This window comes from Scyliorhinus torazame, chromosome 22 (genome assembly GCF_047496885.1).
Source record: "Scyliorhinus torazame isolate Kashiwa2021f chromosome 22, sScyTor2.1, whole genome shotgun sequence".
Lineage (NCBI taxonomy): Eukaryota > Metazoa > Chordata > Chondrichthyes > Carcharhiniformes > Scyliorhinidae > Scyliorhinus > Scyliorhinus torazame.
The window spans coordinates 6,955,748-6,968,202 of NC_092728.1; the positions used below are offsets into that span (position 1 = coordinate 6,955,748).

Consider the following 12,455-nt stretch of genomic DNA (forward strand, 5'->3'; position numbering starts at 1 on the left):
TGGGAGAGACAGAGAGATAGAAACAGAGAGAGACAGACAGAGAGAGAGACAGAGAGAGAGACAGAGAGAGAGAGAGAGGCAGGGAGAGAGTGAGTGAGAGAGTGAGTGAGAGAGAGACAGAGAGAGAGACAGAGAGAGAGAGAGAGTGACTGAGAGAGAAACAGAGAGAGAGTGACAGAGAGAGACAGAGAGAGAGAAACAGAGAGACAGACAGAGACAGAGTGAGAGAGACAGAGAGAGAGGCAAACAGTGAGAGAGAGGCAGAGAGGGAGGCTGAGAGAGAGCGACAGAGAGAGAGACAGAGAGGGAGAGACAGAGAGGGAGACAGAGAGAGACAAAGAGAGAGACGGAGAGAGACAAAGATAGAGACACAGAGAGAGACAGAGAGAGAGACACAGAGAGGGACAGAGAGAGAGAGAGACAGAGATAGAGAGACAGAGACAGAGAGGGAGGCAGAGAGGGAGGCAGAGGGAGACAAAGAGAGAGATGGAGCGAGACAAAGATAGAGACACAGAGAGAGACAGAGAGAGAGAGAGACAGAGAGAGAGTGACAGAGACAGAGGGAGAGAGACAGAGAAAGAGGGTGAGACAGAGAGAGAGACAGACAGACAGAGAGAGAGAGAGACTGAGAGACTGAGAGAGAGCGACTGAGAGAGAGAGGGAGAGAGTGAGAGAGAGAGACAGAGAGAGAGAGAGAGACTGAAAGAGAGAGACTGAGATAGAGCGACTGAGAGAGAGAGACAGAGAGAGAGAGAGAGAGACTGAAAGAGAGAGAGAGACTGAGATAGAGAGACTGAGATAGAGCGACTGAGATAGAGAGACAGAGAGAGAGAGGCATAGAGAGAGAGAGAGAGAGACAGAGAGAGAGAGACAGAGAGAGAGAGAGACAGAGAGAGAGAGAGAGAGAGAGACTGAGTGAGGCAGCGAGAGAGAGCGACAGAGAAGGAGAGGGACAATGGGGTAGAGTTTATTGGGTTTGAGAACTCACAATGAATTTTGGAAGCTCTCCGCTGCCTGTGGCTTGTGGCTGGACCTTTGGAGGGACACAGTACAGATTGTGCTCAGTCAGTGTTTTCAGGTCACACATCTCCTCACCAATCAGAGCAATCACCTCCTCCTTCGTCATGGCCTTGTTCAGATTCTCGCCCTGAGTCACACAAATGGGCAGAAAGTTTGCAAGTCAGCCGCAGGCGGTTAGACAAGTACATCTTCAAAAAACTCGTGAAGCCCTGGAAACTGCCCAGGACAGGACAGCCCCCAGCCCACTCTCCCACACTCTCCAACACCAAGGCGGAAACAAAACTGTAACTACCACTCAATCAGGCTTCGGAACAGGAGGAGGCCCATTCAGCCCCTCTCCAGCCTGTTACACAGGAACAGGAGGAGGCCCATTCAGTCCCTCTCCAGCCTGTTACACAGGAACAGGAGGAGCCCATTCAGCCCCTCTCCAGCCTGTTACACAGGAACAGGAGGAGGCCCATTCAGCCCCTCTCCAGCCTGTTACACAGGAACAGGAGGAGGCCCATGCAGCCCCTCTCCAGCCTGTTACACAGGAACAGGAGGCCCATTCAGCCCCTCTCCAGCCTGTTACACAGGAACAGGAGGAGGCCCATTCAGCCCCTCTCCAGCCTGTTACACAGGAACAGGAGGAGGCCCATTCAGCCCCTCTCCAGCCTGTTACACAGGAACAGGAGGAGGCCCATTCAGTCCCTCTCCAGCCTGTTACACAGGAACAGGAGGAGGCCCATTCAGCCCCTCTCCAGCCTGTTACACAGGAACAGGAGGAGGCCCATGCAGCCCCTCTCCAGCCTGTTACACAGGAACAGGAGGCCCATTCAGCCCCTCTCCAGCCTGTTACACAGGAACAGGAGGAGGCCCATTCAGCCCCTCTCCAGCCTGTTACACAGGAACAGGAGGAGGCCCATTCAGCCCCTCTCCAGCCTGTTACACAGGAACAGGAGGAGGCCCATTCAGCTCCTCTCCAGCCTGTTACACAGGAACAGGAGCCCATTCAGCCCCTCTCCAGCCTGTTACACAGGAACAGGAGGAGGCCCATTCAGCCCCTCTCCAGCCTGTTACACAGGAACAGGAGGAGGCCCATTCAGCCCCTCTCCAGCCTGTTACACAGGAACAGGAGGAGGCCATTCAGCCCCTCTCCAGCCTGTTACACAGGAACAGGAGGAGGCCCATTCAGCCCCTCTCCATCCTGTTACACAGGAACAGGAGGCCATTCAGCTCCTCTCCAGCCTGTTACACAGGAACAGGAGGAGGCCCATTCAGCCCCTCTCCAGCCTGTTACACAGGAACAGGAGGAGGCCCATTCAGCCCCTCTCCAGCCTGTTACCCAGGAACAGGAGGAGGCCCATTCAGCCCCTCTCCAGCCTGTTACACAGGAACAGGAGGAGGCCCATTCAGCCCCTCTCCAGCCTGTTACCCAGGAACAGGAGGAGGCCCATTCAGCCCCTCTCCAGCCTGTTACCCAGGAACAGGAGGAGGCCCATTCAGCCCCTCTCCAGCCTGTTACACAGGAACAGGAGGAAGCCATTCAGCCCCTCTCCAGCCTGTTACACAGGAACAGGAGGCCATTCAGCCCCTCTCCAGCCTGTTACACAGGAACAGGAGGAAGCCATTCAGCCCCTCTCCAGCCTGTTACACAGGAACAGGAGGAGGCCCATTCAGCCCCTCTCCATCCTGTTACACAGGAACAGGAGGCCATTCAGCCCCTCTCCAGCCTGTTACACAGGAACAGGAGGAAGCCATTCAGCCCCTCTCCAGCCTGTTACACAGGAACAGGAGGAGGCCCATTCAGCCCCTCTCCAGCCTGTTACACAGGAACAGGAGGAGGCCCATTCAGCCCCTCTCCAGCCTGTAACACAGGAACGGGAGGAGGCCCATTCAGCCCCTCTCCAGCCTGTTACACAGGAACAGGAGGAAGCCATTCAGCCCCTCTCCAGCCTGTTACACAGGAACAGGAGGCCATTCAGCCCCTCTCCAGCCTGTTACACAGGAACAGGAGGAAGCCATTCAGCCCCTCTCCAGCCTGTTACACAGGAACAGGAGGAGGCCCATTCAGCCCCTCTCCATCCTGTTACACAGGAACAGGAGGCCATTCAGCCCCTCTCCAGCCTGTTACACAGGAACAGGAGGGGCCCATTCAACCCCTCTCCAGCCTGTTACACAGGAACAGGAGGAAGCCCATTCAGCTCCTCTCCAACCTGTTACACAGGAACAGGAGGAGGCCCATTCAGCCCCTCTCCAGCTTGTTACACAGGAACAGGAGGCCCATTCAGCCCCTCTCCAGCCTGTTACACAGGAACAGGAGGAGGCCCATTCAGCCCCTCTCCAGCCTGTTACACAGGAACAGGAGGAGGCCATTCAGCCCCTCTCCAGCCTGTTACACAGGAACAGGAGGAGGCCCATTCAGCCCCTCTCCATCCTGTTACACAGGAACAGGAGGCCATTCAGCTCCTCTCCAGCCTGTTACACAGGAACAGGAGGAAGCCATTCAGCCCCTCTCCAGCCTGTTACACAGGAACAGGAGGCCATTCAGCCCCTCTCCAGCCTGTTACACAGGAACAGGAGGAAGCCATTCAGCCCCTCTCCAGCCTGTTACACAGGAACAGGAGGAGGCCCATTCAGCCCCTCTCCATCCTGTTACACAGGAACAGGAGGCCATTCAGCCCCTCTCCAGCCTGTTACACAGGAACAGGAGGAAGCCATTCAGCCCCTCTCCAGCCTGTTACACAGGAACAGGAGGAGGCCCATTCAGCCCCTCTCCAGCCTGTTACACAGGAACAGGAGGAGGCCCATTCAGCCCCTCTCCAGCCTGTAACACAGGAACGGGAGGAGGCCCATTCAGCCCCTCTCCAGCCTGTTACACAGGAGGAGGCCCATTTAGCCCCTCTCCAGCCTGTTACACAGGAACAGGAGGGGGCCCATTCAGCCCCTCTCCAGCCTGTTACACAGGAACAGGAGGGGCCCATTCAACCCCTCTCCAGCCTGTTACACAGGAACAGGAGGAAGCCCATTCAGCCCCTCTCCAGCCTGTTACACAGGAACAGGAGGGGGCCCATTCAACCCCTCTCCAGCCTGTTACACAGGAACAGGAGGAAGCCCATTCAGCCCCTCTCCAGCCTGTTACACAGGAACAGGAGGAGGCCCATTCAGCCCCTCTCCAGCTTGTTACACAGGAACAGGAGGCCCATTCAGCCCCTCTCCAGCCTGTTACACAGGAACAGGAGGAGGCCCATTCAGCCCCTCTCCAGCCTGTTACACAGGAACAGGACTGTAGCGCACAATGACTTACGAAAGTCGAGAAGTGATGAAGTCTATCGAGGCTTTATTAAGCAAGACTTGTTCCCCAGCAGCTCAGTTACAGAATGCGGCTGCTGGGAGAACTCGAGCTCTTATACTCCGCCTTCAGGGCGGAGCCAGTAGACGGCAGATCCAACCAGGACCCCGGACCTGTCAGCCAATAGCCTCTCGGCTTTACAGGTACCATACTACCCCTAATACATACCACCACATTCACCCCTTGTTAAAAAAGAACCCGGCGGGGTGGTGGTTCGCATGGTGGTAGGGGTTTACAAGGCTGGTCCTGGAACAAATTTCGAACAGTGGCTATGCATTTAGCCCAACAGTTAACTATGTACAGGTTGTCAGAATTATTTACAACAAAATTCTTGTTTTCTTGGTGTCACGCGGATTCCACGAGTCGAGCGGGTGCTCTGGTCGTCCTTGTCGATCGCCTCAGCCCCGGTGGTGGTGCAGGTGCTGGCTCGGGCACTGTCGTCTCTGGGAGCGTTGCGCTGTTCGTCCCTGTTTCTTTACTCCTGCGCGGGCACGGGAGGAGGACCGATCCACCCGGGAAGGGAGCGGTCGTGGGGTGCGCCGGTGGGAGGGAGGGGGTGATCGGTGTTGGGGGGCTGTGTGTGTTTCCGGCGGGCGCCAGGTCCCGCAGGGAGACCGTGTCCTGTCGGCCGTCGGGGTATGCCACGTAGGCGTACTGCGGGTTCGCGTGGAGAAGGTGAACCCTTTCGACCAACGGGTCCGACTTGTGCGCCCGCACATGTTTTCGGAGCAAGATGGGTCCCGGGGCCGCCAGCCAGGTCGGCAGCGACGTTCCGGAGGAGGACTTCCTGGGGAAGACAAGGAGGCGCTCGTGCGGTGTTTGGTTAGTGGTGGTACACAGCAGCGACCGGATGGAGTGGAGGGCATCCGGGAGGACCTCCTGCCACCGGGAAACTGGGAGATCTCTGGACCGTAGGGCCCGTAGGACGGTCTTCCAGACCGTTCCGTTCTCCCCCTCTACCTGCCCGTTCCCCCGGGGGTTGTAGCTGGTCGTCCTGCTCGAGGCAATGCCCTTGCTGAACAGGAACTGACGCAGTTCGTCGCTCATGAAGGAGGGCCCCCTGTCGTTATGTATGTAGGCGGGGAAACCGAACAGTGTTTAGGTGGTGCTGAGGGCTTTAATGACTGTGGCCGCGGTCATGTCGGGACAGGGGATGGCGAAGGGGAAACGGGAGTATTCGTCCACCACGTTCAGGAAGTATGCGTTGCGGTCGGTGGAGGGGAGAGGGCCTTTGAAATCCAAACTGAGGCGTTCAAAGGGTCGAGAGGCCTTAACCAGGTGCGCTCTATCTGGCCTGAAAAAATGCGGTTTGCACTCAGCGCAGATCTGGCAGTTTCTGGTGACTGTTCGGACGTCCTCGACGGAGTACGGGAGGTTGCGGGCCTTAAGGAAGTGGTAGAAATGAGTGACCCCCCGGGTGGCAGAGGTCCTCGTGGAGGGCTTGGAGACAGTCTACTTGTGCGTTGGCACATGTGCCGCGGGGTAGGGGCATCGGACGGCTTATTCAGCTTTCCGGGACGGTACAAGATCTCATAGTTATAGGTGGAGAGTTCGATCCTCCACCTCAAGATCTTGTCATTCTTGATTTTGCCCCACTGTGCACTATCGAACATAAAGGCTACCGACCGTTGGTCAGTGAGGAGAGTGAATCTCCTACCGGCCAGGTAATGCCTCCAGTGTCGCACAGCTTCCACTATGGCTTGGGCTTCCTTTTCCACTGAGGAGTGGCGGATTTCTGAGGCGTGGAGGGTCCGGGAGAAAAAGGCCACGGGTCTGCCCGCTTGGTTGAGAGTGGCCGCCAGAGCTACGTCGGATGCGTCGCTCTCGACTTGGAAGGGGAGGGACAGGGGGAAGTTAGTGGACTGGATTAACGGGCGGGCCTGGTCTGCGTACTGGGGAACCCACTGGGCGTAGTACGAAAAGAAGCCCAGGCAGCGTTTCAGGGCTTCGGAGCAGTGGGGGAGGGGAAATTCCATAAGGGGGCGCATGCGTTCGGGGTCGGGGCCTATCACTCCATTGCGCACTACGTAGCCGAGGATGGCCAGACGGTTGGTGCTAAAAAACGCATTTTTCCTCGTTATAGGTGAGGTTCAGGGCGTTAGCGGTCTGGAGGAATTTGCAGAGGTTGGCGTCGTGGTCCTGCTGGTCGTGGCCGCAGATGGTTACGTTGTCGAGATACGGGAACGTGGCCCGCAACCCGTGCTGGTCAACCATTCGGTCCATCTCCCGTTGGAAGACCGAGACTCCGCTCGTGACGCCGAATGGGACCCTTAAGAAGTGGTAGAGCCGCCCGTCTGCCTCGAAGGCTGTGTATTTGCGGTCGCTCTAGCGGATGGGGAGCTGATGGTAGGCGGGACTTGAGGTCCACGGTGGAGAAGACCTTATACTGGGCAATCCGATTGACCATGTCAGATATGCGGGGGGAGAGGGTACCCATCTAGCTGCGTGTACCTGTTGATGGTCTGACTATAGTCTACGACCATCCTCTGCTTCTCCCCGGTCTTCACGACTACCACCTGGGCTCTCCAGGGACTATTGCTGGCCTGGATTATGCCTTCCTTCAGCAACCGCTGAACTTCAGACCGGATAAACGTCCGATCTTGGGCGCTGTACCGTCTGCTCCTAGTGGCGACGGGTTTGCAATCCGGGGTGGGGCTTGCAAACAAGGACGGCCGTTCAACTTTGAGAGTTGCGAGGCCGCAGATAGTGAGTGGGGGTATTGGGCCGCCGAATTGGAATGTTAGGCTCTGCAGGTTGCACTGGAAATCTAATCCCAAGAGGGTGGGAGCGCAGAATTGGGGAAGGACGTAGAGCCTGTAGTTCTTAAACTCCCTCCCTTGCACCGTTAGGTTCGCGATGCAGAACCCTTTGATCTGTACGGAGTGGGATCCCGCAGCTAGGGAAATCTTTTGAGCGCTTGGATGGATGGTCAGAAAACAGCGTCTTACCGTATCTGGGTGGATAAAACTTTCTGTGCTCCCAGAGTCGATCAAGCATGGCGTCTCGTACCCGTTGACCAGCACCGTTGTTGTCGTCGTCTGGAGCGTCCGGGGCCGCGATTGATCCAGGGTCACCGAAGCCAGTCTTGGTTGCTGCATCGTGGCGTTTGCTTCAGGCCCCGTGGAGCCGTCTATGCTGGGGTCCTTGGCTGTCAGCCAAGATGGCGGGCGTCCATGGATCACACGCGGTCGGGGGTGGACAAAATGGCCGCCCCCGTGAATCGCACGTGGCCGGGGGGGGGTCACAAGATGGCGGCGCCCATCCTCCCCGCGTGGTGTCCGGGACCCAAAATGGCAGCATGGATTGTTGGGGGCGTTTTGAATCTGCTGTCCTCGTTCTTCTCCGGGAATTGCGGCGACCCCCCGGGACCGGCACACCACCGCCGCGTAATGGCCCTTTTTGCCGCAGCTTTTACAAATAGCTGCGCGGGCCGGGCAGCGCTGCCGGGGGTGTTTCGCCTGCCCGCAAAAATAGCAGCGGGCCCCCACCGAGATGGTCTGGCGCTCTAGCCGCGCAGGTGGGGGGTGCCGGGGAGTCCGGTCGCAACAGGGGTCCACGGAGCCCAAGGGGCTGCCGCGCGGTCGGGGCCGTAGGCGCGGGGCATTTGTGAGGCCACATCGAGGGAGGCCGCAAGGGCCCGTGCCTCTGAGAGTCCTAGCGACTCTCTTTCTAAAAGTCTTTGACGAATTTGGGGAGAAGTCATACCTGCCACGAATGCGTCTCTGATTAGCAGGTCCGTGTGCTCGATCGCGCTCACCGACGGGCAGTTGCAAGTTTTGTCCCAAAATCAGGAGCGCGCCGTACAATTCGTCGAGCGATTCTCCGGGAATTTTCCGTCTCGTCGCGAGTGCATAGACATGGTTTTACGGGCCGAATGTAGACTCCTTTCAGCATGGCGAGCGCCGTCAGGAAATCCTCCACGTCTTCGGTGAGCGTGTTGACCTCCGGGCTCACCCTGGAATGCAGGACCTGCATTTTCCGTGGTCCGGCTGGGGGCCATTCGAAGGTAGCCTTCGAAGCATGCTAGCCAGTTGTTTAAACACGGCCACCGAGTTTGCTGCATGGGGGCTGATCCGCAGCACTCCGGGGCGATCCGGAGCTCCATAGTCTTTTAAGCTTGCTTAATAAATTGTAGCGCACAATGACTTACGCAAGTCGAGAAGTGATGAAGTCTATCGAGGCTTTATTAAGCAAAACTTGTTCCCCAGCAGCTCAGTTACAGAATGCGGCTGCTGGGAGAACTCAAGCTCTTATACTCCGCCTTCAGGGCGGAGCCAGAAGTCGGCAGATCCAACCAGGACCCGGGACCTGTCAGCCAATAGGCCTCTCGGCTTCACAGGTACCATATTACCCCTAATACATACCACCACAAGGAGGAGGCCCATTCAGCCCCTCTCCAGCCTGTTACACAGGAACAGGAGGAGGCCCATTTCAGCCCCTCTCCAGCCTGTTACACAGGAAGAGGAGGAGGCCCATTCAGACCCCTCTCCAGCCTGTTACACAGGAACAGGAGGAGGCCCATTCAGTCCCTCTCCAGCCTGTTACACAGGAACAGGAGGAGGCCCCATTCAGCCCCTCTCCAGCCTGTTACACAGGAACAGGAGGAGGGCCCATTCAGCCCCTCTCCAGCCTGTTACACAGGAACAGGAGGAGGCCCATTCAGCCCCTCTCCAGCCTAGCATTGAACATTGTAGTGTACGACCTAGCATTGAGAGGTAGTTGAGGAACAACAGGCAGGTGCTCTCTAAGGGCCTGCCGCGGTTTAGCTGTTGACGATTTGCGATGTTGCGTTTCAGCGACAGATGCCAGCCCCCCCCCCCCCCCCTCCCTGTCACTCCCCACCCACAAGCCCACCTCGACACTGATGAAATTCTCCAGTTTGTAGATGTAGGGCGTGCTGCCATCAGTGTTGTCGAGTCTGCGCAGGGAGGGGTTTGTGTGGTAGGAGAGCTCCCTCCCCCTGGTCACGTTCCGGAAATCGATGAGCAGGTTGTCCCAGCACGAAGGCGGCTGCCATGGGCTGTGCGCTGTCCGGGACGGCGGGCGTCCAACAAACCATCCCGAAGGCTGACGTTACGTTGCAGTGATTGGAGAACTGGGGGGGGGGGGGGGGGGAGAGAGAGTGAGACAAGCCAGCAATAAACCAAAATCAACACCCCCCATACCCCGCACCCCGCACCCCGCACCCCGCACCTCCCCCGGCAACCCTCCCCACCGGCAACCCCCGCAACCCCCCACCCCCCACAACCCCACCCCCACAACCCCACCCCCCACAACCCCACCCCCCACCCCCCACAACCCCACCCCCGCAACCCCAACCCCCACAACCCCGCACCCCCGCAACCCCACCCCCCGCAACCCCACCCCCCACCACCACCACCCCCCACAACCCCACCCCCCCACAACCCCACCCCTCACCACCACCCCCCCCCACAACCCCACCCCCGCAACCCCACCCCCCACCACCACCACCCCCCCACAACCCCCCCCCCCACCACCACCACCCCCCACAACCCCACCCCCACAACCCCCAACCCCACAACCCCACTACCAACACCCCCCCACAACCCCCACCCCCCACAACCCCACCACCCACAACCCCACCCCCCACAACCCCCACCCCCCACAACCCCACCCCCCACCACCACCACCGCCCCACTACCACCACCCCCCACAACCCCACCCCCCCCACCACCACCCCACCCCCCACAACCCCACCCCCCACAACCCCACCCCCCCCACCACCACCACCCCCCACAACCCCACCCCCCACCACCACCACCCCCCACAACCCCACCCCCCACCACCACCACCCCCCACAACCCCACCCCCCACCACCACCACCCCCCACAACCCCACCCCTCACCACCCCACCCCCCACAACCCCACCCCCCACAACCCCACCCCCCACAACCCCACCCCCCACCACCACCACAATCACATCACAAACTTCCAGCGACTGGAGAGGAGTCCGTCCCCCCTCCTCTCCCACTCTCCCCCTCCTCTCCCACTCTCCCCCTCCTCTCCCCCTCCTCTCCCACTCTCCCCCTCCTCTCCCACTCTCCCCCTCCTCTCCCACTCTCCCCCTCCTCTCCCACTCTCCCCCTCCTCTCCCACTCTCCCCCTCCTCTCCCACTCTCCCCCCTCCTCTCCCACTCTCCCCCTCCTCTCCCACTCTCCCCCTCCTCTCCCACTCTCCCCCTCCTCTCCCACACTCCCCCTCCTCTCCCACTCTCCCCTCCTCTCCCACTCTCCCCCTCCTCTCCCACTCTTCCCCTCCTCTCCCCCTCTCCCCCTCCTCTCCCACTCTCCCACTCCTCTCCCACTCTCCCCCTCCTCTCCCACACTCCCACTCCTCTCCCACTCTCCCCCTCCTCTCCCACTCTCCCCCTCCTCTCCCACACTCCCCCTCCTCTCCAACTCTCCCCCTCCTCTCCACTCTCCCCCTCCTCTCCCACTCTCCCCCTCCTCTCCCACTCTCCCCCTCCTCTCCCACTCTCCCCCCTCCTCTCCCCCTCCTCTCCCACTCTCCCACTCCCTCTCCCACTCTCCCCCTCCTCTCCCACTCTCCCCCCTCCTCTCCCACACTCCCCCTCCTCTCCCACTCTCCCCCTCCTCTCCCACTCTCCCCCTCCTCTCCCACTAACCCCTTCCTCTCCCACTCTCCCCCTCCTCTCCCACACTCCCCCCTCCTCTCCCACTCTCCCCCTCCTCTCCCACTCTCCCCCTCCTCTCCCACTCTCCCCCTCCTCTCCCACACTCCCCCTCCTCTCCCACTCTCCCCCTCTTCTCCCACTCTCCCCCCTCCTCTCCCACTAACCCCTTCCTCTCCCACTCTCCCCCTGCTCTCCCACACTCCCCCTCCTCTCCCACTCTCCCCCCTCCTCTCCCACTCTCCCCCTCCTCTCCCACTCTCCCCCTCCTCTCCCACTCTCCCCCCTCCTCTCCCACTATCCCCCCACACTCCCCCCACTCCTCCTCCCACTCTCCCCCTTCCTCTCTCCCTCTGGAGGTAGTTTACAGAGATAGGGAGGGTTGTAGGGGCTGGAGGAGGTTACAGAGATAGGGAGGGGTGTAGGGGCTACAGGAGGTTACAGAGATAGGGAGGGGTGTAGGGGCTGGAGGAGGTTACAGAGATAGGGAGGGGTGTAGGGGCTACAGGAGGTTACAGAGATAGGGAGGGGTGTAGGGACTGGAGGAGGTTACAGAGATAGGGAGGGGTGTAGGGGCTGGAGGAGGTTACAGAGAGAGGGAGGGTTGTAGGGGCTGGAGGAGGTTACAGAGATAGGGAGGGGTGTAGGGGCTGGAGGTGGTTACAGACATAGGGAGGGTGTCGGGGGCTGGAGGAGGTTACAGAAGATAGGGAGGGGTGTAGGGGCTGGAGGAGGTTACAGAGATAGGGAGGGGTGTAGGGGCTGGAGGAGGTTACTGACATAGGGAGGGGTGTCGGGGCTGGAGGAGGTTACAGAGATAGGGAGGGGTGTAGGGGACTGGAGGAGGTCACAGAGATAGGCAGGGGTTTGGGGCTGGAGGAGGTTACAGAGATAGGGAGGGTGTAGGGGCTGGAGGAGGTTACAGAGATAGGCAAGGGCTTGGCGGCTGGAGAAGGTTACAGAGATAGGGAGGGTGTAGGGGCTGGAGGAGGTTACAGTGATAGGGAGGGTTGTAGGGCTGGAGGAGGTTACAGAGATAGGGAGGGGTGAGGGGCTGGGAGGTTACAGAGATAGGGAGGGTTGTAGGGGCTGGTGGAGGTTACAGAGATAGGGAGAGGTGAGGGGATGGAGGAGGTTACAGTGATAGGGAGGGTTTTAGGGGCTGGAGGAGGTTACAGAGATAGGGAGGGGGTGTAGGGGCTGGAGGAGGTTACAGAGATAGGGGGGTGAGGGGCTGGAGGAGGTTTACAGTGATAGGGAGGGCTGTAGGGGCTGGAGGATGTTACAGGGATAGGGAGGGTTTAGGGGCTGGAGGAGGTTACAGGGATAGGGAGGGTTGTAGGGGCTGGAGGAGGTTACAGAGATAGGGAGGGTTTAGGGGCTGGAGGAGGTTACAGGGATAGGGAGGGTTGTAGGGGCTGGAGGAGGTTATAGAGATAGCGAGGGATGAG

General features: G+C 59.5%; 1 protein-coding gene across 1 annotated transcript in view; it reads right to left on the bottom strand.

Moving 5' to 3' along the window:
* The window catches only part of LOC140398890 (plexin-B1-like), a 124,703-nt gene extending 115,261 nt beyond the window's left edge, over positions 1-9,442 (bottom strand). The window contains exons 1-2 of the mRNA XM_072487843.1: positions 9,206-9,442; positions 989-1,147 (exon numbers count right to left, since the gene is read on the bottom strand). Coding sequence (XP_072343944.1) covers positions 989-1,126 — 138 coding nt within the window. The 5' untranslated portion in view covers positions 1,127-1,147; positions 9,206-9,442. The remainder of the gene's footprint in view (positions 1-988; positions 1,148-9,205) is intronic.
* Between the last annotated feature and the right edge of the window lie 3,013 nt (positions 9,443-12,455).